General features: G+C 49.9%; 10 protein-coding genes and 1 non-coding gene across 11 annotated transcripts; 5 read left to right on the top strand and 6 right to left on the bottom strand.

Annotated features, from left to right (window-relative positions):
* Window positions 1–2,306: 2,306 nt before the first annotated feature.
* Window positions 2,307–2,960, top strand: TrAFT101_007765 (uncharacterized protein; the record flags this gene model as incomplete). Its single annotated transcript, XM_066128140.1, has 1 exon — window positions 2,307–2,960. The coding sequence occupies one exon, from the start codon at window positions 2,307–2,309 to the stop codon at window positions 2,958–2,960; it is 654 nt and encodes a 217-aa protein (XP_065984257.1).
* A 1,192-nt stretch (window positions 2,961–4,152) lies between these two features.
* Window positions 4,153–7,109, bottom strand: TrAFT101_007766 (uncharacterized protein). Its single transcript, XM_024908421.2, has 3 exons — window positions 6,006–7,109; window positions 5,863–5,928; window positions 4,153–5,682 (listed from the first exon to the last, which is right to left on the bottom strand). Exons 1-3 carry the CDS (start codon window positions 6,857–6,859, stop codon window positions 4,323–4,325), a joined length of 2,280 nt encoding a protein of 759 aa, XP_024759125.1. The 5' UTR covers window positions 6,860–7,109; the 3' UTR covers window positions 4,153–4,322.
* Window positions 7,110–7,329: 220 nt separating this feature from the next.
* TrAFT101_007767 (uncharacterized protein) lies at window positions 7,330–9,561 on the bottom strand. The gene is made up of 2 exons (XM_024909993.2): window positions 8,393–9,561; window positions 7,330–8,334 (listed from the first exon to the last, which is right to left on the bottom strand). Exons 1-2 carry the CDS (start codon window positions 9,157–9,159, stop codon window positions 7,824–7,826), a joined length of 1,278 nt encoding a protein of 425 aa, XP_024759124.1. The 5' UTR covers window positions 9,160–9,561; the 3' UTR covers window positions 7,330–7,823.
* Window positions 9,562–9,631: 70 nt separating this feature from the next.
* TrAFT101_007769 (uncharacterized protein) lies at window positions 9,632–12,537 on the bottom strand. The gene has a single exon (XM_024904119.2). The coding sequence runs from the start codon at window positions 12,405–12,407 to the stop codon at window positions 11,097–11,099; it is 1,311 nt and encodes a 436-aa protein (XP_024759122.1). The 5' UTR covers window positions 12,408–12,537; the 3' UTR covers window positions 9,632–11,096.
* TrAFT101_007768 (uncharacterized protein) lies at window positions 9,896–11,170 on the top strand. The gene is made up of 2 exons (XM_024908420.2): window positions 9,896–10,448; window positions 10,518–11,170. The coding sequence occupies exons 1-2, from the start codon at window positions 10,191–10,193 to the stop codon at window positions 10,989–10,991; spliced, it is 732 nt and encodes a 243-aa protein (XP_024759123.1). The 5' UTR covers window positions 9,896–10,190; the 3' UTR covers window positions 10,992–11,170.
* Window positions 12,538–12,752: 215 nt separating the features above from the next.
* TrAFT101_007770 (uncharacterized protein) lies at window positions 12,753–17,235 on the top strand. The gene has a single exon (XM_066128141.1). The coding sequence runs from the start codon at window positions 13,236–13,238 to the stop codon at window positions 15,672–15,674; it is 2,439 nt and encodes an 812-aa protein (XP_065984258.1). The 5' UTR covers window positions 12,753–13,235; the 3' UTR covers window positions 15,675–17,235.
* On the bottom strand, window positions 15,794–17,130 carry TrAFT101_007771 (uncharacterized protein). Its single transcript, XM_066128142.1, has 2 exons — window positions 16,784–17,130; window positions 15,794–16,707 (listed from the first exon to the last, which is right to left on the bottom strand). The coding sequence occupies exon 2, from the start codon at window positions 16,532–16,534 to the stop codon at window positions 16,142–16,144; it is 393 nt and encodes a 130-aa protein (XP_065984259.1). The 5' UTR covers window positions 16,535–16,707; window positions 16,784–17,130; the 3' UTR covers window positions 15,794–16,141.
* A 213-nt stretch (window positions 17,236–17,448) lies between the features above and the next one.
* Window positions 17,449–18,118, bottom strand: TrAFT101_007772 (uncharacterized protein; the record flags this gene model as incomplete). The annotated part of the gene is made up of 2 exons (XM_066128143.1): window positions 17,449–17,758; window positions 17,853–18,118. 2 exons carry the CDS (start codon window positions 18,116–18,118, stop codon window positions 17,449–17,451), a joined length of 576 nt encoding a protein of 191 aa, XP_065984260.1.
* Window positions 18,119–19,589: 1,471 nt separating this feature from the next.
* On the top strand, window positions 19,590–19,946 carry TrAFT101_007773 (uncharacterized protein; the record flags this gene model as incomplete). Its single annotated transcript, XM_024909992.2, has 1 exon — window positions 19,590–19,946. One exon carries the CDS (start codon window positions 19,590–19,592, stop codon window positions 19,944–19,946), a length of 357 nt encoding a protein of 118 aa, XP_024759119.2.
* A 662-nt stretch (window positions 19,947–20,608) lies between these two features.
* TrAFT101_007774 (uncharacterized protein) lies at window positions 20,609–22,749 on the top strand (the record flags this gene model as incomplete). Its single annotated transcript, XM_024906843.2, has 8 exons — window positions 20,609–20,766; window positions 20,844–20,920; window positions 20,980–21,062; window positions 21,156–21,203; window positions 21,278–21,643; window positions 21,698–21,852; window positions 21,908–22,493; window positions 22,552–22,749. The coding sequence occupies 8 exons, from the start codon at window positions 20,609–20,611 to the stop codon at window positions 22,747–22,749; spliced, it is 1,671 nt and encodes a 556-aa protein (XP_024759118.1).
* Window positions 22,750–23,397: 648 nt separating this feature from the next.
* Window positions 23,398–23,491, bottom strand: TrAFT101_007775. The gene has a single exon. It is a non-coding gene; the product is annotated as a tRNA-Phe (tRNA).
* Window positions 23,492–25,527: the final 2,036 nt, after the last annotated feature.

Below are 25,527 nucleotides of genomic sequence, written 5' to 3' on the forward strand. Positions count from 1 at the left end.
CTTCAAAGTGGAGTGTGGGGTACGCTTGCGGGTCTGGAAACTCGCAATTACGCGGAACACCGCAGTGTTATCTTGATCACGGACGTTGCCCCAGGCTCATTGCCAGGCTCTCCAATACGGCGAAGCCATTGAAACAAGAGTCGGACATTAAATGACAAAATCACCAATAACGTCGCCATGATCCAGTCGCATCTCCCAAGCAGACTAGAGCTAGGCTAGCCGCCCACCCTGGCACACCTTATTGCTGTTAAGGTGTGTTTCAAGATGCTAAACGGCATAGCGCCTCCACACACGGACGCACGTTGTCTGGCTTATATAGGTACGAGACCCAAATCACCATTCCGGCCTTTGCTCTCTCTCGCACTGTACGGGGTCTAAGCCAAGGGGGGCCCCGGTCCGCTACCACAGCTCGCTCACGATATTCTAGATGGTTTTTGCTGGTGGATGTGTTTAGCTCCAACAAGTTGCCGTGGCTGTAAACCTTGTTCCGCCTCGTTCGTCAAATCATTCTCATACTAAATGATTTGGTTCCGACCATTTGCCTCCCATGGGAGGATCTGCCCCGGGAAAAGGGAATGGAAGAGTGTAGAAAGAATCTATTCGTCGCCCCTAAGCGAATCGTAGCCCCCATATACAGTGCCTTTGCCGAAACTGTGTGTTCCGCAGAGCTGGTTAATTTGGAGTTCCCTATCTCGGCAAGCTACAAGACCGCATTGAGGCTGAGCAGCTACCTTAACATTATCGACAGCGAATAACTGTGCTGCCCGCTTCTGCAGGGCGCTAAATCTCATCATATCACTGCTGCAGACTGTCATTGTGGCGTCTTGAGATATCACACCATGCAATCAATATCGTGCCGGCAGCCTTCGGGATGGCAACCCCCCAGTAATGTGCGCTTCGAGTAACTTCCTGCAGGAGCAAAAATGTGAGAGGAAAAACATTCTTCTTCTTCTATTTTCCTTTCTCCTTTCCTTTTTTATCTTCTCTTTCGCTTTTTTACGCGAAAAGGAAGCTAATGCCCAGTAGAGCGAACTTTTCACTCTTGGCAGTCCTGAAGCTGAGGGCATTAATTTGCGCCGGATGGATGCAGGATTAAGCCGTCAACCTTGTCCAATATTGTGCACAGCCTCATCAAAAAAATAAGTCCCGTCTATCGGCGGTGATGATCCGCCTATGTGAGCCGAGACAGATGGCGTTTTTTCGTTGTGTGCACGAGCTATGTTTTGGAAGGTTGTCGGCGAATTATTTTGCCTTTGGATGAGCCTAGATGGATGGATCGGAAACACGCTCCTCAAACAGTTGATCCTGCCCTAAGTCACAGGTCGCATCATGCGGATAAAAGAAACGTCGAGAATATTGCCCAGCGGAGAGAGTATCTCGGTGTTTGCCTCGGAATGTTAAACCGCCAAGGCTGTGGTCGGTTACAGTCATGCGCGCGGCTCTCTGCACCAACGGTCTAGAAAGCTGAAGCTATCGGAGGTGGCTAGGCAGGTTATGCGAAGCCATAGTATCTTGGGCTATATGTGTTATTCTGTGACAATTATAGTTTGCTCCGGGCGAATAATTCTATTCTCCTGTGAGTTCAATCTTACGCGGACAAGTTATGATACAACAGTTTTTAAAGTATATAGCTAAATCATTTAGGGCAATCCCAACATTACACTGCACGAAAATGCAAACGATACGCGTCCTACCCACAGTGTCGCCCGTAAAACGACCGAAATCCATATCAGGTGGTGGAATAGAGTAGTCGCCAGTAAAGCATTTCAGCAAAGGTTTTTCTGCTCGAGATAATGCCGCCTTAGTTAGGTCTATGTTGGCTTGACTTTCTGATAGCAAGCAGGTTAACTTTTGGACTTCCTAATGCTTTAGCCATATCTCGAATTATAATTATAATTATAATTATAATTATAATTCGTTGAATCTTTGCTTAATTGCCACTTATGGCTGAATGTTATCTCATGTAAAAGGAGTAATAAAAGCAGCATTCCCGTAGACACTCTTGAGAGATTCAACCATCTCACGTTCTATTCTTCTTTTTCTGCTTTGCTTGCCCATACGGCTTGGAGATAAGGGGAACAACAAGAAATGGCAGGCACAATGACGACAATAATGGACTGTTCTCTTCCGGCAGCCGTGTGTGCTTTGTTCGAAGTAGATTGCTCAACGGGTACGGACTCACACAATACCTTTTTCAGACATTGAGGATCAAATACCTAACAAAGTATAGCCTTTTATATCTCTGTCTTCGCGTTTATCATCATCCCATTATGCACAGTCTTGTACTTGACAACGCATAGACACAGATGTACGATAAACTTCATCACATCATTAGCTTCAACTCACCTAACATATATCCAGCCTCCATAGAAGGCTTCGAAGACTACCAGTGCGAGCAAAACATTCTTCTCGCAACTTTATTGCTCTTGGAAGTCTACAACTTTGCCAATCTAGCATTGTTCGAGCCAATGCTAGCGCTATGCATGCTCCCAGTAATCTCCGCAGATATATTCATGATGGCGCTTGTGTGCAGCTGCATGTTGTTGCACCACATGATGTTTGAACCTTTCCCACGACAGCTTTTCTTAGTCCGTCTGCTTCTTCCAGAAGATATTTTCGAAGAGCTACAATGCGATAGTAGCGAACAGACAGACGATGGGGAAGAACCGGAATGGGAAAGCGATTGCACCACCGTATGCGGCGATGAAATGGAGTATGAACAAACGGACTACGGTGGTGAAACTGAGCCGCTGCTACGCGAGTGGATGGCAGAGCAACCGCTGTTGTCAGATAGCATAAGCCAAATAGGTGATGATGACGATGGTGATGATGATGATTCGTCATTTTCAACATCTTCAACTGTGAATAACGAATTCATCACACAATGGTCAGGCTCTAGTGACAGCGACTATGACAGCGACAGCTCTATCTCACTTAACATCAGCTACAGTGGTGATTAGACGATTAGACTGCTTTGTTGCAGGTCTTCATTATTGGGAAAGCCAGCGTTGGCGTACGGTTTGAAAACGGTTTGGCAAAAAGCATAGATATTACTTTGATACCCCTATAGACTATATTAGACTAAAATAAGCTGAAAACGCTGTAAAATAGGTCCACATGAATAATTACAAAAAGCGATGCATAGACTGTATGATGCTCTCTAAGCCACCTTGGAGACGTACGCATGGACACATCTATTGAACACTAGATAGACCCTACGATTTTCTGATCTACCTAATCTCTTTAAGTAAAAAAAAAAAAAAAAAAAAGAAAAAAATATGCCTTGTATTGTGCCTAATTGCCTTATTCTGGGAATAGCCCTTGTCTTAGAGGCCATTCTGCCCACACATCGGCAAACTTATTCACGAAGCTAGCTTTTTACACCGCTCATCTACTGCCACCAGATCAACTCCATATTTGAGGCTTTGCTATTATTCCCACGGAATGCTGACTGACGCGTATCACTGCCCTTTGACACAAAAAAAGGGTGGGCGTAAAAAAAATCTCATTCGACATTCTCCATAGATGTAAGAGACTTTTGTAACCCCCCCCCCCCTTCTTTAAATCAAGATGGTGCATATACATTGTGAAGCCGTACCTACTGAACAAAACTGCATATACTTTTTTTTACTTTGTGATAAGTAATAGCAGATTATGAAATGCGTAACGCGGAAGTAAAAAAAAAAAATTAAGATGGACATACATACATTATGCGCCGACAAACTAGTTTCGTATATTGGTGGGTTTTAATTAAGTAGTCAAGTATACGAGGCACTTTACGAGGCGGATTTTCAGTTTTCAGCGATTTCCCAGACTACGTATTTTGACCAACCAAAAAATAAAAAAAAAAAAGAGGAGGGGAGAGAGAAAGAAACTAGAAAAACGATTGAAGAAAAGATATTCTATTCTCCATCTTCGTATTCAAAAATAGCTTGGATCGACAAATGGGTTGTCGAATACGGCATATGCAGGGTAAGTGGCCAGCTTGCTCAACCACAAATAACCTCCTGCTACGTAAATATGGATCTCCCGGTACGAGGGGACAATACATGAGGTTGTTTTATACACGGTTGTTTCGAATAAAGATATTAAAGGCGATAGATTGCAGCAAAAAAAATGTTGAGACGGTCCTTGGTCTATAGGGTACAAGCTGAGATGAATAAATTTCACTAAATCCACACATCTTAATTATCACGACTATACTAAGCTCATCAACCCCCTCACCAGGAGCAAAGGGAGCTTGTCTATAAATGCCTGTCCCTCTATACATCTATCAAAAAAGCAAATAAAAGCCCACCCAAACACAAGAAAGCTAATCCCAATCACCTCCTCCCCAGATCAACCTTCTTCACAAGCACCATATCCTCATCCTCATCGCCCTTTGCCATGCCATCAACCCCGAAAAACGGCCCAACCGCAAACTTAACCACCCCTCTCCAGAATCCTTCCACAATCTCCTTCAAGTCCCCCCCTGTCTGCTTAAAGTCCGGGAATGCATTAATCTCCAGCAGCCAAGCCTCACCCCCCTCATCAACCAGGAAATCCAGCCCAAACACCTCAAACGCATTCGGCAGCGTCTGGAAGTGAATTGGCATGGCCCTCGCCGCCGCCTCAAACACCTCTCCTGTCGTCTCGCAAATCTGCCCAAACACCTTGTCCAGCACAGCCGTCTTCTCCAGGGGCAGGTTCCAGAATCGCTGCACTGTGTTCTCGTTTGGCGAATCTTGTAAACATGTGTTTGTCAGGAAAGCCTCGATGTCGGTCGGTGCCTCCCAGGGGGCTGTGTAAGGCTTGCCAGCGAAGAGGGCGAGCATGTGCTTGTAGACGTAGACGTCGAGGCTTCCCGTGCAGAGGACATAGGTCCGGATGTGGAACTTGTGGCCGCCGGGGGAGAGGATCAGAGGAGGATGGATGTACGGCTGAGCCACGAAGTGGCGAAGATGAGAGGCCGTGATGTAGTCACCGCCGGCGTCTTCATCCTCTGCTTCGCCTCTCTGGGCGCCGTCATCTTCGTCTTCGTCTTCGTCATCACTATCAGGCCGCTCTGCCTCCCATCCGTCGAAAATGTCTTGTAACTCATCCATGGTACTGAACAGACGGATGCCCTGACCGCGATCACTCATCCCCGGCTTGAGAATCCACCACTCTCTTTCACTCGCATCCTCCTTCTCTGCGTTGCGATCTAGGCTCTCCCTGAGGTCAAACGCCTCAATGAGAGCGTCATCGAGAAATTCAGCATAATCTACTTCAAATGCCTCGCTACGCCTAAGATGCTTCTTGAGAACCGAGTCAGGGTTCTTGGCTGCCCAGTGGTCAAGCGTTGCTGATAGGTAGTGTTTCCTGATAAGCGCTTTCCGGATCATGTAGCTGTTAATAAGGCTGGTTTTGGTATGCGATGAAGCAAATTCAAAGTCGATGGCTTCGTAAGGGATGATTTGCAACACATTGCTGTCGGAAGATGAGAGTGTGGTCGATAAGTTGAAGTTCTCTGAAGATATATCGGTGATGAGGTTAAACGATTCTTTGGGTAGCACGGCGTTCAGCGCGGCTACAATTAGGGGTTGAACGTAAGGGTCATCGTATGACACGATAGCTTGAATCCCAGAATTTGTCTTCTCTTTCTCCTTAGGGCTCTCTCGAACTGACAGTTCTGCGGTAGAAGAAGGTAACTTAATAGGAGGACTGAAAAGAAAATTAGGCGTGAGAATATCTTCTATTTTAGTCTTTCAATTACGCAAAACAAGTCTACATGCAATGTATATCATCAATCGTAACGCGTGTTCCGTCTTCGACTCATAAAAAAAAAAGAAAAAACAGAAAAATCCAAAACTCTAATGCCATAAACACAGCGGAGGTACTCACAGCTTGATCTCTTGCAGAGCTTTGTCTCCCGCACAACTGGCAAAGTTTGCTTTGAGAGGTGTAACACTAATAGAGAAATGGTCATATCAGCAACTTGGTTACGCAGTCGATGTAAAAATGCAGTGATGGATGGCAACACTTACCTTGTATGCCCTTCTCTAACAACCCATCCATCGGATCCAGGCCCTCCTTCTTGTATAGTCTTGTGCACTTCCATGATTTTAGGCGCCCATTTGAAGTTTTTATGCGCAAGTCCTTTGGAAGCACCGTTGATCGCGCCTTCAGTTCCGTTCTCTATTCTTTCCGCCTCATCTTCGGGCTCAATAGCTTCAAAGCAGCCTTCTTTGGACCAGTAATTCTGTAGGATGTCTGTCCACACTACTGGATTCGTCTCTATGTTTTCGACAAGAGGAATGTTGATTGTGTACAGATCAGCGCTACCGTCAGTCGGCCAGTTCTTGTAGAGATATTCAATGACCCTAATGCTGTGCCGACATGCCGCATCGATGAGTTTTGCGTCGTGCGTTTGCGAGAAGCTCAGAGCAATAGCCTTGTCTCTGCAAGCCGCTGCCTCTAGCGCCGCACCCAATGTTCCAGAACTCAGTGCAAATATTGCCGTGCTGTTCCTCCCGTAGTTTGGCCCGCTCACTACCAAATCAATTGGCCCCTTGTGTTGGAAGAAGTGATTTGTGCCAATCTGCACGCAAGACGCCGGCGTTCCGTCAATAAGGACCCATTCTTCGACATCGCCTGAGGCAGACGGTCGAGCATGTATTGTTCCTTCAATGTCCTCGCCATGGCTATTGGCCGAGGGCCGGTAGTAGACAGGCTTCAGCGTCTGGCCGATCATATGCGCCTTGCCAATCCATGACCGCTGTGTGTCGGGAACGCAGACAGAGACAGTGTGCCCTGCTCGCTCCAAATGTCGCACAAAGGTGTGTATGTAGGGAGAGTGGTACGAGGGCGGCCCGTCGTCGTTGGTTACCAGGATATGCATCTTGTTGTCGGATATCGCGAGGGTCTCTGAGAATCCCAGGACGCTTTTTCGGCAGTTTGTAGAGGGAAGATCGAAGCAGGCAGGGCAGGCAGCGGGATCCTAGGGCAATTTAAAGAAGCAGACAGTGGTCAGCTTAGACCATTGGGAGCTCGCTGCCGATAATCGGTCTGCTTTGAAGCAAGCACGCAATCATTCAAATCGCTACTCGAGAGGCGAAGATGGCAAGAAAAGCGCAAGTACCACTTTTCGAGCACGAGGGGCGGTAGACGTGGGGCAGCGGCACTAGCCGACAAATATTACAGGGCACATGCAACTCAGTACAGAGGGATCTTTAGGCCTTTTAAGGGTCTTCGGGTACCTATTATGGAGCTGGGTTACATGCGGCATAAGCTGGAGTTAAGTCGGTGTCTGCAATTGGAGGTTAGGCATCACCACATGCTGGAAGGATAGGAGATATGAGAGTGTATAAGAGGCGAGTTGTTTGTTTACCTACAATCAATTCAACCAACATCAATCAATTTCCACAATCACTAGTTACATTCAATACACAAACATGAAACCAACACACAAACACAGACACACATAAAATAGAAAAAAAAAAAAACGTACAGCCATGACCATGATTTATTGGAGAGCAGACCATCGTGACATAACCTGTAATCTCTTTTCAAGTTGTGCATCTGCTATTCAGATGACACACATATCCACATTGCCTGCTAAACGCCAAACTGACTGACCAATTCCATCCATATCCACTTGCCGGTTGTGATGGATAAGAATATTCAACACTGCCGAATGCCAAAATTAATTCACAACGAAAATGGCGTAGAGCTGTGTCGGCTCGCCTTTCTCTCACATCTTTCTCAAATAGAAAACAAAAGAAAAGAACCAGAAGCTATTATTGGTATAGTGAACAAAGAAAAGAAGAGACGAACTGAAGCAGAAAAGGGCCGCCGTGTGGCGTCTAAGATCGAGTTCTTTTGGCAGGAGCTGCAGCCAGTGGTTCTCCAGCAGCGCGTTTCGTGCCTGATCGGTTTGCATGCTCCTTGGTTCGAAGCCATGAATCGAAAGGACTCTTCTTGCCGGCGCGCTTTGCCGGCGTTGGGCCTGTGGCCAGCTTGTTGGTAGATCGAGTAGTTCGCCTGGTTTCTGGCGGAGACGCGGGCGCATACTTGGGGGCCTCTGGGGTTTGCGCTCTCTCTTCCTTGGCCTTGACAGGTGTTTGGACAGGGGCCGAGGGCTCTTCTTCTGCCTCAATAGCATCCTTGGCATCTTCGACATCAGTTGCCGCTTCCTCCTCTTCCAGCATCTGCTTGGTCTTTGGAGAGGGCGTTTTGGTAGGGAAGAGTAGTCTGGGCTTGATGGAAGATCGCGTAAGCGGCTTGGAGAAATGAGCCTCAACATCTGAATCCAGTTCTTCATCCTCCACTTCATCATCAAATTCCGAAAATTTGCGGAAAAATTTCTTGCCTCGGCTGAATTAAAACGTTAGAGTATATCCTCGTAATAGGTACAACTTGTAGAGATACTTACAATACATAAATCAGGCCGTCGTCACGGCGCGATGCTTCATCAATCGACTGAGCTCCTTCGCCAGGGACCATCACCTTACGCTTGGTGCGGCGTTTAGGGGGTTCAGCGCTGGTAGCATTGCCCACGAAAGGGTTTGACTTGCTGTCATCCTTCTTGGGGATGCGCTCCTGAGAATCGGTGAAAATCTCGATATCCTCCTCAGCTTCAGTTCGGAAACCCTCCAGAGCCATGCTTGAATACTTCTTTGAGCGCCTCTTACGGGGACTTGATACATCAGCATCCTCGGTGGGAAATAGATTACGGGCGAAAGATTGGATCTCAGCAGTCTCCTTGGAAGTTGGGGGCTTCTGAGGGGTTTTAGATGGCGTTGGAAGCATTAGAGAAGAAGACGCGACAGCCCGGCCAGCGACAGACTTGTCTTTTGATGCGGATGGAGCAGCTGATTCGGCTGCCAGGGCTGCAGCGACGCGACGGACTGAGTCGGCAGCAGGTTGGCGCTTCTTGCGTGGGGAGGAAACTGGTGAAGCCATTGCTGCGGAGCTTTGAGCGGCTGACTTTGCTGCGGCGCGAGGCGATGAAAGTGCTTGACGGGTTGTAGGCTGAGGCGATGGCGTTCTAGCAGATGTGCGTTGTGCAGACAGTCTCGCTGACTTGCGTGGTGAATACGGCTCCCAGCTGTCGTGGTAGCCAAGTCGAGGGGCTGGTGGTGTTCGGATGGAAGAAGATGGGGGTGAAGGCGTCGACGGGGTAGCGTCAACGACAGCCATTTTGAACGACGAGCCAAAATCCCGGAAAAACCAAGATACAAATATTTAAGCGCTAGCCGAATCGATGAGATAGAGCAAAGCCAAGTTGCGGGTGCAGTTCCAGCCTGTCCTGGGTCTTCTCCTAAAGCTGTCGTGGCAGCGGAATCTCAAACTCGGGACGAGCCAGAAAAAGAGAACCGGACCAAAACAAAGAAAAAGCAGTCGACGGGGAGAAAAGCGGTCTATGGCGTCGATGAGGGAATTAATACTATGGCGGGAGAGCCATGCGTGGTTCGGAGGGCGACAGCGATGACGGCAAGATGGGCGAAGCAAATTCAGCAATGGCGGGAGGAAGAAAATAATATCGCGAATTGGTGATCGGCTTGACGATGCTTGGTGATGGATGGCAGAGGAGGAGAGCAGGATTTCGGGAGCTAGACTAGAAAATGAAACTGGAGGGGCTGGGGCAACCGCCAGCGCTGGAATGGGTGTGCCAGCCCTCCCTTTGCTGGGCCGCTAGAAGCTCGCTAGCGCTACAGCCCAAGCAAGACGCGTTGAGCACCCCCGCCTGTAGCCAGCGGCAACGCGTTCGTTTCGCGCCACGTCGCGCCAATCACAGCGCCGCACGGGCCTGGAGCCCTTTCACGGCTCTCAGGGCCTGCAGCGGCTGCGATTGGTAGCCATCGGGGGATGGGCCCACTATGAAGCTTGGCCTTGTCGACAGCATCACCACAGCAGCGATGCAAGCCCGCAAAAATATGCTATGCCGTGCACAACTCAATCTGGATCTAGTCTACGGAGTACCTACCTGTTCAGCAATTTGATGCCTTATGCACGATTGGCGACTTTGAAGAATCCCCCACTCCGACCAACGACATACGAATAAACGTCACTTGCTGAAAGCATCTTGAAGGAAGCAGCATTTGAGATCTGGAGGCGGCCCTCTGCGGTGCAATTCAGACGATATTACACATCTACCGCGTACTTCTATCTAAACTCTCTGCACTCGGCCCATCTGAATAACGGCCAGGTCTTCCATCAGAAACGCAAACATGGCCGGTGAGATGGATCTGGATGACACAGATCTCTGGACGTCGCCAGTAAAATACGATCCCGATGAGCCTCGTCCGAAAACACCAAAGACTCCCAGAACCCCGCGAACCCCAAAGACGCCAACGGGAAACGACCACCAAACCGATCCGGTCGACCGAGATGCAATGCTAAAGAGGGAGCTGGATGGTGTACGAAAGATCAATGAAGTGATTGAAGGCGTTATAGGTACTCTGCAGCGGGCAGGCGGAAACATGGAGGTACGTCTCCCAGCTCAATAGGCATATGGAGTCCGGTATAGCAGCGCTGACATGTGATAAACACTCTAGTCCGTCTCTAAAACCGTTTCGAATGCTTCCTCGCTTCTCAACACCTGGACTCGCATCCTATCACAGACAGAACACAACCAACGCTTAATCCTCGATCCGACATGGAAAGGCGCAACCAACGATTTGGCGGAGATAGAAGCAGAAGCACTGCGAAAACAACAGGCTGAGGCGCGCAAAGCGGCCGAGGAAGAGGAGCGGAGAGAAGAGGTCCGGCGACGGCGGGAAGAAGACGAACAGAGAAGAAAATTGCCTGCGTCAGCTTCTGCCCGAGGGGCTCGTGGGGCTCCTTCTGGCCTTCGCGGAGCTCGTGGAGCTCGTGGTCGAACAAGGATAGCCACAGGCTCATCGAGGATCGCCACCCGCTCAAGGTATTCCTCAAGCAACAGCGCCTCAGCTTCCTCAAGTAGTCGTGGTACGTCTGGCATTGGGAGAGGGCTTGCGACGACTAGGAGTCGTTACGGTAGAGCCAAATAGTCATGTAAGCTGGATTCCGCACCCGGACTTTGGCCATAGGCGGTCCTTTTTTGTTTCATAACTCGATACACCATAGATACCCAGAAAAGTGCAAGCTGTAAAATGCTATTTCTTCTGAAAGAAGTGACTTAGCTTCTTCATACCGCTCGTGTTAACCTTTTTGAGGTCGCGGACTCCACGGCTTTCGCTTGCTTTCTTCTTCTTTTCCTCTTCCAGCTTCCGCTTCTTCTCCATCCGAGCCTCGTCATCTAGTTCATCTTGGTTTCTCTTGCGTCCGTAGTCTTGTGCTCTCACTGCCATGGTTTCCGACCGCAGTTTCTCAAGACTAGCGATGTAATCATTTAGAAGAGAGAAGTCTTTAAGGCCACCTGCTCCAGAAAATGATTTCTGGAGTTTATCAGCCAATACGGGAGCTACGTAGCTGGAGCAGATAAACTCAAATGCTACTTTTAGTCTTTGCTGCTCAACAACTTCTGGCGAAGCTTGTAAAGCACTGGCAAAATTCTCCTCTGCCGGTTCCTCAGCAACTGATGTCGCAGCTGTACTTGCTTGAGAAACTGCTGTGTCGCTAGTCTCCGTGGTTGATATTGTAGACTGAGATGTTGCCAAATCCGTCTGTGGCGTAGAAGATCCTGATCCTACATCGCTGTTGCTGCTCAGCTGGCTCTCTCCCGTTCGCACCACTCTGTGCATCATCGGTGCTTGGAGAACCTTTTTCACAAACTTCTCCTCCATGCTCGGCGGCAAGCCGCTCTCGCTCATTCTCTTGGCCTTTTGGAAGATGGCGTCCACAAGTTTCTTCTCGTTCAGGCGAAACATGGATTCATCTCCAGCCTCGACAGTGTCGCAAATTGCACCCATTCGACTTTCTACTAGTCGCCGTGTAGTATCCCAGCGCATAATCTCAGACAAATGTGAACTCTCCTGTGGCAGTTTATCCAAATGGTCATCACTAGATAGGAACAGCCGCTTCACTTCGTCTGATCCCTTCGATGGCTGGGCGTCGGCCAGCGCTGGCAGCACCAAGAAGAGGGGATCAATGGCTGTTGCCACAAAGAGCTCTGATCCCATGGTTACCTGCGCGCTTGGGTTTGCGCCTTGGTTGCCGGTTTCGGCTCCATTAGAGGCCGGCGCGGCTTCGATGAGCCAGCTTCGCGGCACTGATTTTGGCGTCGCTATTTTTGTGAATTCATAGATGCCGGTTTCGGGACAAGCAAGGTATCGCGACGGCTGTGAGCTTCGTGGATTGGGGAGTGTGACAATTCGAGCGCCTGAAGTAGCCGTTGAAGGGAGAATGAAGACTTTGGGGGCCTCGCCGGCGTGAGAGACGAGGGCTATTGTCGATTTTGACTTGGTCGAGTCGGAATCTGTTGCCGAAGCCGCCGTCGAGGGCTTCGTTGATCGTGTCCTTGCCATGGTGGTGTCGGCAGAAGCGATGGGCTGTCGCAAACGCAATTGGCGCAATCAATGCAACTGATCCACCCTTTTGTAGCTCCTTGGCTGCTATACAAAAATCAATGAACCTTCTTGCCGTCTAAAATGCCTTCCTCTGCCTCTCGCTGTTTACAGTATGGGTGTAAGAAAAAAGGCACCGCCTTGGTGTTGTCGCATTCCAACCCCTGCCAAAGTCTAAAGACGCGATTTACGCGTTTTGCGCCAATCCCGCGTTTTAGCTTTCAGCGCTGGGCTCCACCTCAGCCAGTCAAGCTGTGCAGCCACTACCGAGTCCCCACAGCCCACGATTTGTGTGTCCAAGCCTTACCGGCTGGCACAAGCGGTGCCCGAACAGCGCATCGTTTTTCGCCTGTACTAGACCTATCTCGTAGCAAAAGTCCCATCAACAGCGAAGACCAAAAGCGACGCCTGCCGGATCAACAACGCTTGCGACCAGTGCCCTTCTTCTCTCTCTCATCCATCGATTCCGCTCTACTGCTGTTCCGACCAGGAATCCACCATTGGCGTTCGTCTCGCCTCGTCTCGCTTGGCTGCTGCATCTGTGCGTTTCCCCGCCGAGCTGCCCGTGTCGCAGGCCCTGTCGTCGAGAAGCGAAAACCTCATCTGCGGCCGCTTAGTCCGTCGCCTCCGTATGGCCCCCAGGGCGCTGACGGATCACAAGGGAGCCTGGGCCTAGCTGCTGGTGCCCTGCGTTGTCGTGCCTGAGATAGTTCCGGGGGGTGGTTGGAGTGGTTGGGCAGAGGCGCAGGACCGCGAACCCGACAATCCACCAGCATCAGCATCACCAACATGGCCCACGGTGAGTGGCCCAGGCCGCTGCCGCTGCTAATCGCGACTGACCGCCCAGCAGGACCGCAAGAGTCAGAGACCTCTTGGCCTCCTCGGTCGCCCCACGAAGCCCTCATGAGCACCCCGAAAGGTCGCCAGCGCTACCGAGAAATGATGAATCAGACCTCGCCGACACCCTCGCCCTCTCCATCCAAGAGCAGCAGGGCTACGGCGTCAGTCATGGCGCGATCTGGGGCGCTTCAGGAACAGATGGATGAGGACGACGACGATGACGATGAGGAAACGCTCCAGCTGAAGCTGCAGGAGATCCAGGCTCGATTGAAGCTGAAAAAACTCCAAAAGGCCCGAGAGAATGCCGCCCAAGGCAGACACTCCCGCTCAAACTCTGTTACGTCGAGCGTCCAGCCACGGCGCGCTGTTCGCGGGACTACTCCAACGTCAGAGAATTCCCGACCTGCGTCCCAGAACATGGTACAGGTCCCTGCATCTCCTGTCAGGAAAGTGCAGCCTCCGCAGGATCCAAAATCGCCGAGTAGAGTGTTGCTCGGTATCGACAAGGGGCTGCGGGCAAAGGACGTTTCGCTAAAACGCGCCCCCAGCTTTCGAAGGACGGCGAGCAGCGATGCGGCGGCGCAGAGAAGCTATCCACAGAAGCCGAAGACAGCCAGCCCATCAGGATTGATATCACCCGAAGGATTCCGATCACTCAGCTTCAATGAGCGACTGGCATCCGCAAGGTCAGAAGAGGTGTCTCGCGCCGAAAGGCAAGAGAGGATATCAAAGCTGAGATCCAGTGCATTCGGAATTGGCAAGGAGGAAATGGAGGAATACAAGAAGAATGCCGTTGACATTCCTGACGAGCCATTACAGGCTCCATCATTCAGCAGGGACGAGGTCCTGGGCAAATCGAAACCACCTGTAGCGCTACAACGGACCCGTACGCTATCTGATTTACGCGATACCGCAGGGAGAAACGGCAACCCCCCATACGGCAACCCCCCATTTATATCAGCCTTTCAGAGTCGTAAAAACAGCTTGCCTACGAGTGATATCTCGACGGAAGAGCAAGGATCCTTTGAGCCTTACTCTAGCATACATCTTTCTAAACGGATATTACCTAACCGAGTCGTAGCCAGGCATATATCTGGCAAGAAAATTTTCAATGTCAAAGATCTACTGCGAGAGGTCAAGGGTCCAGACTTTGCCCTTCCAGAAGTCGAAGAAGACATTATCGTCTTTGCGATTGTGGCGAAGAAGTCTGAACCTCGAGCGCATAAGCCTGCCGTGGGGAAGAACGGACAGAAAGAGGAGGACCGTGGCAAATACATGGTACTGACTCTAGTCGACTTGGAATATGAACTAGATCTATTTCTATTCAACTCAGGATTTACCAGATACTGGAAGCTTACAGAAGGCACTGTCGTCGCCATCCTCAACCCCAACGTTATGCCCCCACCACCTGGAAGACAAGACACTGGACGTTTTAGCCTGGTTATCAATTCCGACGAGGACACGATTCTCGAAATTGGATCAGCTCGCGATCTAGGATTCTGTCAAGCAATCAAAAAGGACGGAGAGATGTGCCGGTCTTGGGTGAACAAGAAACGGACGCAATACTGCGAATTCCATTCCAACGAAGCCATTCGCAAGCAACGGAGTGCACGAATGGAGGTCAACTCGAGCGGATTTGGTACTCGCGTTCGCTTCCAGGGCAAAACTTCTGCAGAGGTGTTTGAACCAGTGAAGAAGAAGCCCGACAACTACGACTGGGAGACAAAGACGCATTGGTATGCGGCGCGAGGGCACACAGCTGCAGAGCTGCTTGACGGTAAAGACCGAGATCCTTCAGATAGGAAGGATAAGGCCGAGTTTCTACGACGGAATATGGAAGCCAAAGAGAAGGAGCGTGAGATGATGAAGAAGCTCGGCGAAGTCGGCAATGCCGCTGGAAGAGAATACATGCAGCGCTCAAGATCTCGAACCGATGCAAGCCTGGCACCCAGCAGCATGAGCTCAAGCCAGCAGCTCTTCAACGCGGCAGATCCCTTTTCTGAGCCCGAGAAACCAGATGCAGCCGCGCTCGGCCTCCTTGATAGGGCCCGCGACATCCACCTTAGTCCCGTGAAAAGGAAACGGACGGGCAGTTCTCAGACTGGATCTCGTACGCGGAGCAACAGTAGCAATAGTAATAGTACTACTCACAGCAGGCCGTCCGGCCTTGGCTGGGGCGGCGCGTTAAAGGACAAGCTCTCGAGCATGAAGGAAGGGGAGAAGCTCAAGCCAGAGCAGCCACCACTTCGGAAAAAAACGCGGTTCGTCACGGATAAAGGAATCCGGGAGGCAGGTCGTGAGAGCCTTGGCAACTTGTCCGAACGGAACTTGGCCGACCGGCAGGTGATACTCCCCGACGACGATGACGAGCTTGTCATCGTAGGGTAGATCCAAAGCTGAGGTTTAGAGCAGAATCAGGCCACCAATAAGAGACTGAGGCGGCTACATGAACGACTTTACGACTACTACTATATAACAAAAGGCATGGATAAGGTTTTTTCTAGGGGGAAGCATCAATAGCATTGTCTATGTAACTTTCTGGCACATTTTTTCCTTTGTTTCCCTTGACTGGTACCATAGTTGCCACAAATACTTCTTTTCTTTTGTCTGTTTGTTTGAAACTGTCTGGATGAAATGGAAGATTGGGTATGGTCATAAATCCGGTTGAGGCAAGCCATATGTTGGCTATTGTAAAGATAAAGGCGGCGAAGGGGCACGGCAAGGTCTGATTTTATCAAGCATTGGGGCGACAGCGCCTATTTTTTTTCCTTGTCACTTTTCTTTCTTATTTGAATACGATATTTTGTGCAATCTTGCATTAGATGGGATGCTGTGCTCTTTTCAGCTCCGAGTGGTTACGATGGCATCATTGGCCGAGTGAGGGGCGTAGATGGGTAGTAATGCGCTCTCACACATGACGCCTTGTGTAGCTGTCGCCGGTTTGGATTAAGGTTGAGCGGCGGAATTTGGGCCATCCGCCCATTTGCGCGTTTCTCTCCGACGGGGTTTACAACGATCACGATCCCAAAGACAACTGCTGTTTCTTTGTCCGACTCTGCCACGCCGATTAGCGCCCACGGCCGGCGCATGGTTGACATCACCACGTGCGGCGCCGGACTCGCTAGGCCTGTCATACCGCCTCGATTTAATACGAGCGGTGCTAATAACTCATTCATCCATCTGGGCTGTATGAGGCGGCCCGGCTTTTTGTGGGAGCTTGTTGATTGCCGGAGCTCGTAGATGATCATATCCAGATGAGGAAACAGATCCCTGTAGTAGATGGACAGCTGAACTGTCTTTGACGTCAATTATACGAAGATGGAAGGATATGCGCTGGAGACATTCGGGTGACACGCGGCTAGCAGCTTAGCCCTGCCGTCGAACATTGGAATGTTTGAAACTTTGATGCAGAACAAAAAGCCTGGAAAGGAGGTGGTGAGATGAGAGCGCAAGAGAAAGTGTAAGACGCCACACAGCGGAGGGGATGGAGGTAATACGAAGTAAGCTTAATGCCATTGTGAGAAGGACAGCGCTGGACGCCCAATTACTGCTGAGCTGGCTGATTTGAAGGCGTTTTGTTGATCTTTTTTTATCTTTTGCCACCCGTGAGGGGGTCTTTTTCTCTTATTTCCTTTTGCGAGATCAAAATTTGCAAGGTTCTTTTTTTAAAGACAGAGGTGACGATTAGGTGCTTAGGTTGGTCCAAAACCTAATTTCGGTAGCGTGGAATGCGGCGAGCTGAGCGAAAGTGGCCTCATCAGAGCTCGGCTTGTATGCAGAATGATGGAGATGCACACGCCAAGTGCAGGCGATCAATCCAGTGAGTGACGAATACGAAAAATCAAAACACCGGCATATAAAACATCCTTTATGAAAGAAACTTTTCTTTCTTTGCCTAGATTTGATAATAGTTTTGTGTTGTTTCACACTCAATTTCGTCAGTTCGTATAGTATCTAGTAGCTGTGAATGATCCGTGTTATATCCGATTTCGTATGTGTGCATGTATACTCTCTAGGATTATGGTCCGAGATGGGGCCAAACACTGCCGCTATATGAGTTTTCCAGCGAGCTTCTAGATGGATTAGCTCGACTAACATGCCCAGGGATGGCTGCTGACTTGGGCCCCCAATCTGCAATACTTGCGATACTCTACATGCCAAACTAAATAGCGATGTGCTGTTTGAAGCGTGGAATTGCAGCCGGTAACGTTGCGCTGTGAGAATGCCGAGGATGGCCAAGGATGGCGGCAAACGTGGTTTCTAGCTGAGGAGTTTTACGGGCAGCCGCAGCTAGCGGTTGAAGCATTTCGTTTTGGCCCCCATCGCCAACATCAACATCCAGGCTGTGGTTGATCCTTTCGGCCTCGGCAGCAATGGCGCTCGCGAGTCCCAGAGGGTGGATATGCCTGTACAAAGTATCTTCTGGCTCGTAGATGGAGCAGACTGTGTGGGCTTTCAGCCACTGGACTGATCTGATGGTGTTTAGACGGTTGAGTGTATGGATCTTGGTAGTATTTGTGGCGGATGCGTGTCTGGCATAGGTGCGGTAGGGGGAGAGCTTCTTACGATATATAAAAAGAACATGAGATGAGAGGCGCCTGAGCTACGGCTAGCGCAGCGGTGATGGATTTCAGTCGCATGCAAGGCTGTCTAGAAGATGGTTCAGTTGGCGACGGTAGATCTCGTTGATCTAGCGCCAACACTCTGTGTTCACTTAGGTGACCCATGCAATCTGCAAACTCGGTCTCAGACAGCAATGGCATTACGAGATATTGTTCAGCCCCTTGTTCGCATCCCTTTTCGTCTTTCTTCCCGTTGTCAAAACCCGCCATGCCGTGATCAACACAGAGCCGCTCTTCGTATAGACTTAGGCCTCGAAGGCTAATTAGATTAAAAAAAAATTGGCATCTAGCGGTTTCTATTGGAGCTTCTCGACCATTTTCTCCGACTATTGCCTGATAGTCCGAGGCAGCCTGTTTGTATTGGCTGCGGTCCACGCTTAGAAGACATTACTGGCTGCTAAGAGGCTCCGGCGCCGGGAAAATCGGTGCCTCCGGTGCCTTGCGACGCCCGAAGAAGCCGATTTCCAGACCCTCCCAATTCCAGGTACTAGACCAGTCCAAAACGCCACCCCTCTTGTTTATTCAAATGCGTAATTTTAATTCTGGCTTCTAAAATTATCACGCGCTGGAGCCAGTATGCAGTGTCATTAGCACCAGTATGTATGTAGCACCACGGCTATGGAGCATTTTGCTAGTGGTACTAATAGTCGCATTGCTACAGGGCCAGGCAGCGGCAGCAATTGATATCATCAGTGAGACACAGGCCGAGGCCGCGCACCGATGGCTGGTTTGCGGCAGCTGAATTCCCAAGGAGCACAAAACAAACACACTCGCGCGCCCGGTCCACTCTTTGCATGGATCGACAGACGGTGAGGCGGAGAGCCATCGAGGCCATTGGCAGCCAGCGCCGCTACTGCGAGCGTTGACGTCGTGGCACGCGGATTGAGCCACGAGATGGCCAGCATTTGGGCGTCAAGGGCAATGCCTTGCTGCTAACACGTCGCTAGTGGCGCAATGGCTGGCGGCGGCGCACACTTTCACGGCATACTATGGGTACAGCACACCTGCATGCGCGGTGGTTCACCTGGTTTTTCTCCTCATGTATGCTGTACCGTAGCATTACGAGAGTTGATTCAGGTGGCAGGCCGAGTAATACTGCTGCTGTGAGCAGAGCTCCACACGGTGGACAATACAAGCTTTGCTCGGGGATAGACTAAAAAAACTTAATCACAATGCAATTGTCTTGCACAAAGGCTATCGGCATCCCTGGCCTGTCAGCAGCTTGTCGGCACTCGGCTCCATCTCCAAGAGGAGGAGGGAAGAAGGAAATGAAAAGAAAGGCAAAAAATTACTGCTACACCTCCCTTTGATGCTTCTGGCTGGGCCATAAGCCGATTTTGCCGTAGGAAGCAAGAACAACAACAAAAGGAAGACAAAAAGAGGAGACGATTGCACGCAAGGAGCAAACGTCATGCTACGTCTCCCAGCCAGCAGCGGCGCCTACCGTCTGTCTTGTACAAGCGTGGCGTGGTAAACCGCCAGTGCAAAACCGGTCGGCGCTTCGCCGGCGAGCATGTCTCAGACCAGCGCACCGCTCATCGCGCTCGTCGCTCTCGTCGCTCTCGCTCGATCTTCACGCGCGAGCCTACCAAAGGCGTATCGGGCCTGAGGAATACTGGACCCATCCCCGCACGCCTCCCAGCGTCCTGAAATCTCCTCGAGGCCTGTCGAATCTCCAGTCATGGCATGGGGCGTTTCGACACTGCTGGTCCCCGGCCCTGACACTAGGGCTGAATGGAGTCTGGAGCCGACTGGTAGCCTCGCCGCAAAGCTGTCCTTGTGTGGGATTGGATATGCGCTTCCCAAAGCTCCTCGTATCGTACCCAGCCTAGGTGGCTTTTATGCCAAACTGTTGCCAATCGGGTTTGGCCCCCGAGGCCGTGGCGTAGCGCTGCTTGGAAGCGTCTCCACGGAGGAGGTTCATCCCTTTCGCTTTCCTCCCTTGCGGCAGAAGAAGAAGAGAAGAAAAAATAATAAAAAAATGATAAAAAATAAACTAAACAAAGAGGCTAAAGATTGGTTCAGGGATGGATGCTGACCAGGCCCCAAAAAGGAGGGAGGCCGGCCAACACGATGAACACATGCTGCCACTAACAGCATGGAGCGAAGGTGACGGCTCCTCTGATCTGCCCTCTGCTCGATTTCGTTTGCTCTTGCTCTGCTGCCGAGTTCCCGGTGCCCTGTATGCCGTACCAGCCAAGTAGCCCTAGGATTCGAGCGAGCGTGCGTCTGTGTATACTCCAACGGTATGTACTCTTCTGGGTGGGGTGGACGATCCGGCAGCTAATCCCAAGAAGCTGCCAAGGCAAATAATACAAAATCTCGAGCCTGCTGCTGCTTTCCACCCCTGGCCGACCTGGAGAATCCCTCCCATCCTCGTTTTCCTCCCACCCCTGTCACAAAGCATAATCCATTCTATTGGATTGGTATAGTATATATATCTATATCAGCCTCTAGTCGCTTTGCCCTCGCCTACAGCAGGAAGAAGAACCGACCTGCCTGCATAGGGAAGGGAGCTCGCGTTCAATCCATACTTGCTACAAGGGGCAATTACAGCAGACGCGCCGTTTACCCGTCTGTCTCTCATCTAGGGCCATTGTTCCCTTTCTGTCTTTGTCCTCTTCACAGCCTTCGTTCTTCTTTTCCTTTCTTCTCGACTACAAATTTGTTCCCACACACTCGTTTAAACCGAAGCGCATCATGATGTTGCAAGCTTCCGTCTGGGCGCTGGCCTTGGCCACAGTTTCACTTGCACAGGGTACAGCGCACATCCCCGTTACTGGTGTTCCCGTGTCTTCTGGTTCCGCCGTGCCTCTGAGACAAAATATCAATGACTTGGTTAAGTCAGGGCCACAATGGTAAGAAGCCAAAGAATGTTTTGGTCCCCAAGAATGGGGAAGACAAGGTCGCGGTGCTCATCATAAGCATGTAATAGGGATCTGTACGTTCAGGCCATGTACAACATGTCCAAGCTGGATTCCCATGACCCTTACAGCTTCTTCCAGATTGCCGGTAATTGCTTTCTTCTTTGAAATGGCATGACTCTCGGAGCTCTTAGTAACACTAGCTAGGCATCCACGGCGCACCCTATATTGAGTACAACAAAGCCGGAGCCCAAACTGGAGATGGATGGCTAGGATACTGTCCTCATGGTGTACGTCTCTGAAAGGGCACCCATCCATTTCCTCAATCTACCGATACATTTATGGAACGCCTCTGACATCTTTTTATTTTTGTTTTTATTTAGGAGGACATCTTTCTCACCTGGCATCGCCCTTACGTTCTACTTTTTGAGGTATGCTGCTTCCGCGTGTTTCTAGCCATCTGCATCCATTCTTTAGGAATGTGATGGCTGACTTTCTCACTTAGCAAGCGTTGGTCTCCGTGGCCAAGAAGATTGCCAATGGATACCCTGCTCAGTATCGCGCCAAGTATCAAGCAGCGGCGGCGAGTCTGCGAGCTCCCTATTGGGACTGGGCTGCCGATAGCACCGTGCCTCCATGCACCGTCCCCAACACCCTCAAGATCAATGTTCCCAGCGGTAGTGGTATTAAGACGGTCGACTACACCAACCCTCTCCGGACTTTTTACTTCCCTCACATTGCCCTGTCTGGCTCATACGGAGATTTCTCTGGTGGTGGCCAAGACCATACGATCCGCTGCCCTTCGCCCCAGGAGAACTATCCTAACACGGCCAATGCCAACTTGCAGGCGCGCCCCTACAAGGGCTGGATTGTAGGCTGTCGTCGCTAAGTCATGCGTGGAAGTTTGTTGCTAACAGATGAATAGTATGACGTCCTGACAAACTCTCAAAACTTTGCCGATTTCGCTTCCACTAGTGGCCCTGGTATCAATGTCGAGCAGATTCACAATGCCATTCACTGGGATGGTGCTTGTGGCAACCAGTTCCTTGCTCCCGATTATTCTGGCTTTGACCCCTTGTTGTAAGCTAAGATGATATGACATCAAGACACAAAGCATAAACTAACGACGGAATAGCTTCATGCACCACTCCAACGTTGACCGCATGTGGGCGTTCTGGGAGGCCATCATGCCTTCATCCCCTGTCTTCACCTCATCTTACAAGGGCCAGTCTCGATTCAACAGCAAAACAGGAGCCACCATCACTCCCAACTCTCCCCTACAGCCCTTCTTCCAGGCAAACGGCCAGTTCCACACCTCCAACAGCGTCAAGAGCATCCAAGGCATGGGCTACTCCTACCAGGGCATCGAGTACTGGCAGAAATCTCAGGCTCAGATCAAGTCCAGCGTCACCACCATCATCAACCAGCTGTACGGCCCCAAGTCTTCCTCGAAGCGAAACACTCGTGCCGCGGATCTTGTCCAGACTCGTTACTTTGCGCAGATTTCCGTCAACGTGACTGATATTCCGATTCGCCCTGCCGAAATCAACGTCTATGTTGCTGGTCAAAAAGCCGGCAGCTTGATCGTCATGAAGCTTCCCGCCGAGGGCACAGTCAACGGTGGATTCACAGTCGACACTCCTATGAAGACCCTCCTGCACGGAGGTAACCGCAACGCTGTTAGCGCCTTCTCTTCCGATGTCGAAGTTGAGATTCTCACTGTAAGCTCCTCCTTCTTTCCTCGTTTCCTTGAGCAGCCTGATACTAATAAAACTTTAGCGTTCTGGACAAGTTATCCCTCTCGAGAGCGTTCCCAGCCTTGCCATCGATCTTGAGAGCGCCAACGTTACCATGCCGTCTGCCATTGATCAGCTCCCCAAGTACCTCACTCGTTCAAAGCACCGTGCTCAGGCTGCTCAAAGGGGACAGCGTTTCCAACCTCCTCCTCCTCCCCCTCCTCCCCCTCCTTCTCAGTAAGGGAGAGACGTGGCCGCCAAAACTTTTCATCTTGTTGCAATATTTTCTAGCCATATACATGACAAAATGCTCGCGAGAAAGGAATAACTGACTGTGTGAATATATCCTACGACTTTTCAACATAGCTTTTCTGACTTGGCGGACGTGGCATAAATATCTTTTCGCATCTTATGAGCTTTTATCCTCTGGTACTTGTCCAAGAGATTTGTTGATTGGGTTGATGATATGGTTTCTGTATATAACCCTTCCTCTTCCATTGTTGTTGCAGCGTGCGAACATATACACGACATGCACGCTCTTCACCAAGCGCGTTCTAGGTCGTTCCTGCCGGGCGACTCTAAAGGCGGATTGGATATAAATTAAGATGACGATAATTGAATATTGATAATTTTTGATAAATTTGTGACTGAGTAAACTGGCGTTCTAGCTGTTTTGTAACGAGATGAATCAATACTTTAGTTCATTGGGAATGTGAACAGGTCAGTCATGCTTTAGATCTGGGTCATTAGCATTCTAGGTTTGAGAAATACCGAATGTCTGGTTTGCAAAGCAATTGTTGTCAACATTGAAGAAGAAAAAAGAATCAAGAATCGGAAAAGATTCCAAAAGAAAAAGAAAAAAAAAAGAAAGCAAAAAGAAAAAAAACTATGCGGCCTGTGTGGATCGAACACACGACCTTCAGATATCAATTGAATGACTGAACGACTTCAGTCTGACGCTCTCCCAGCTGAGCTAAGGCCGCAAGTTGAGTAGCTCACCCTTTTTAGAGATTATAGGCCATAGCGCTTCTCCGTACAAGGCTTGCCACAGAGAGTTCTTTGAACAAGCTTCGAAGTTGGTCATTAAAAGTGGAACTAACGGGTACTTTGGCTTAGTTGATTGATTCCGTTACCTAACTTGTCAATCATTCATGTTTCCCAGAACGGCAGATTTGCTCCAATTCATGTTACGAGATGATGGAGTAGTGTATGTTTTAATGGTTTCTTTACAGCCATCAATTCAGCATCCTTAAACTACGAAACCTTTAGTTTCAAGACCCGTCTTGCTACGCTCTGCTTCAACGCCAATGGTGAGATGTTTTCTGGGCGGATGTCATTCTGGCTATCCAACTCATCCACTGTTTCCGGATCGAAGGACATGGTCTCATTGGTCAAAAGAAGCATGTTCCGTCTCCAAAAGCGGGAGATCGCGAGCTGCATATACGTAGATATAGGTACTCATAGGTTCTTCCAATAACGCCTTTTCTAAATCTAGGTACTTACGGCCGTATTAACGTACATTTTGCCGTATTAACGTACACTTTGCCGCATATATACAGGTGCTTAAAGATTCTGTGATCGGGATAGAAAGTCCGCGGCGTGACTCAGCGCTGGCCCGAGACCAGCCTCATAGAGGATAGAGAGGCGAATAGCACCGTAGCAACGCGGCTGTAACATGCACAAAAGTACCGTCCCGTTGCTGGCGCATGAGGGTCAAAGTCTAATACAGAAATATAAGCACTGAATATTGCCATCAATTCCTCCCAAGGGCCATGATACGTAGTACAAGTAGAGTGCAAACGATATAATAAAGTCAGATACAATAAATTACTTGAAAAGAGTCAGCGATTTTAGTCACAAGCGCAAGCTCTCTTGGTACCTTTGCGCTGCGGCATAAGAGCTAGTTAATTCTCTTAGCAATACCGAGATACCGAGGCGCAATAGGCACCAAACTTATCATACACACTGTTTTTACCTCATTCCGTACGCCATTAATAAGAGACTTACTAACTGAGAGGCATATACGAGCACTGTGCACTTTTGCTAGCGATATAGTAATAGTCTGATGAACTTTTGCGACTGCGGTTGGCGGAACCCGAAAAGGACCCCTGTGCTAAGCTAGTTGCGGGTTGGTCTTTTGCAAAAAGCTGGGGCTCACACGTTTGTGCCTGATCCGGCAAATCCGTCTTATACATTGTACGGAGCAGCTGAACCGACGGTGGAGAGTGCTACGTTGAACTGTCATCCTCGCAAAGCGGGTGTTGACCGAGGGAGAGAGAGATAAGCTATTTAGGTTAAAATGTAGGTGTATGGAGCGTGCACGCTCGTACCACACCGCCAATTCTATGTACATATACATAGACATGTAGATACTATATACAGCATATCCTATATCCCTACATAGGCATGTATATACCCATATAGATATATATGCCTTTGAGTACTTGAACAAGCATTGAGCCTAGAAGACGTGTTTGTTGTTCAGGGACATACCGAGATATCCTATGCTTTTTTCTTGGCACAACTACATATGCCGCTCGGACGCGGTACCCGTTGTCATAGCCACGCCCTACGTGCAGCGGATCAAATCCAACCCAATCGTGCCGTCTGCTTGGACGATATCGGGCGTTTATACCATTCCATCTGGCCCTTTTTCGTCCAACGCCCCTGGCTTAATCTCAAAAGTGCTGCTCCACTCTGCCTCTTTTCGAATCGGGGCCCCGGAACCCCGGCACTGCTTGACAGGCCCTGGGCCACTAACTTGCGCCTAGCATGGATGGTAGCGCTGCTCGACCTTCCTATTGGGGAGCAGGATAGACAGAACTTCTGTTGAGCCCGCGGGGGACGGTAATCGTAATCTTGCATCGTTGCCAAGTGTTGATATTTCCTAGCGCAACGGCGGATCGTTGCCTGGTTGCAGCAGTCAGGGCAGCAGGGCAGCAGGTTGGTTGCCTTGCTATTATTACACCATCAGGTGGAGAGATCACCTTTGGGTCTTGAAATGCTACTGTACCCAGTA

This window comes from Trichoderma asperellum, chromosome 4 (genome assembly GCF_020647865.1).
Source record: "Trichoderma asperellum chromosome 4, complete sequence".
Classification (NCBI taxonomy): domain Eukaryota; kingdom Fungi; phylum Ascomycota; class Sordariomycetes; order Hypocreales; family Hypocreaceae; genus Trichoderma; species Trichoderma asperellum.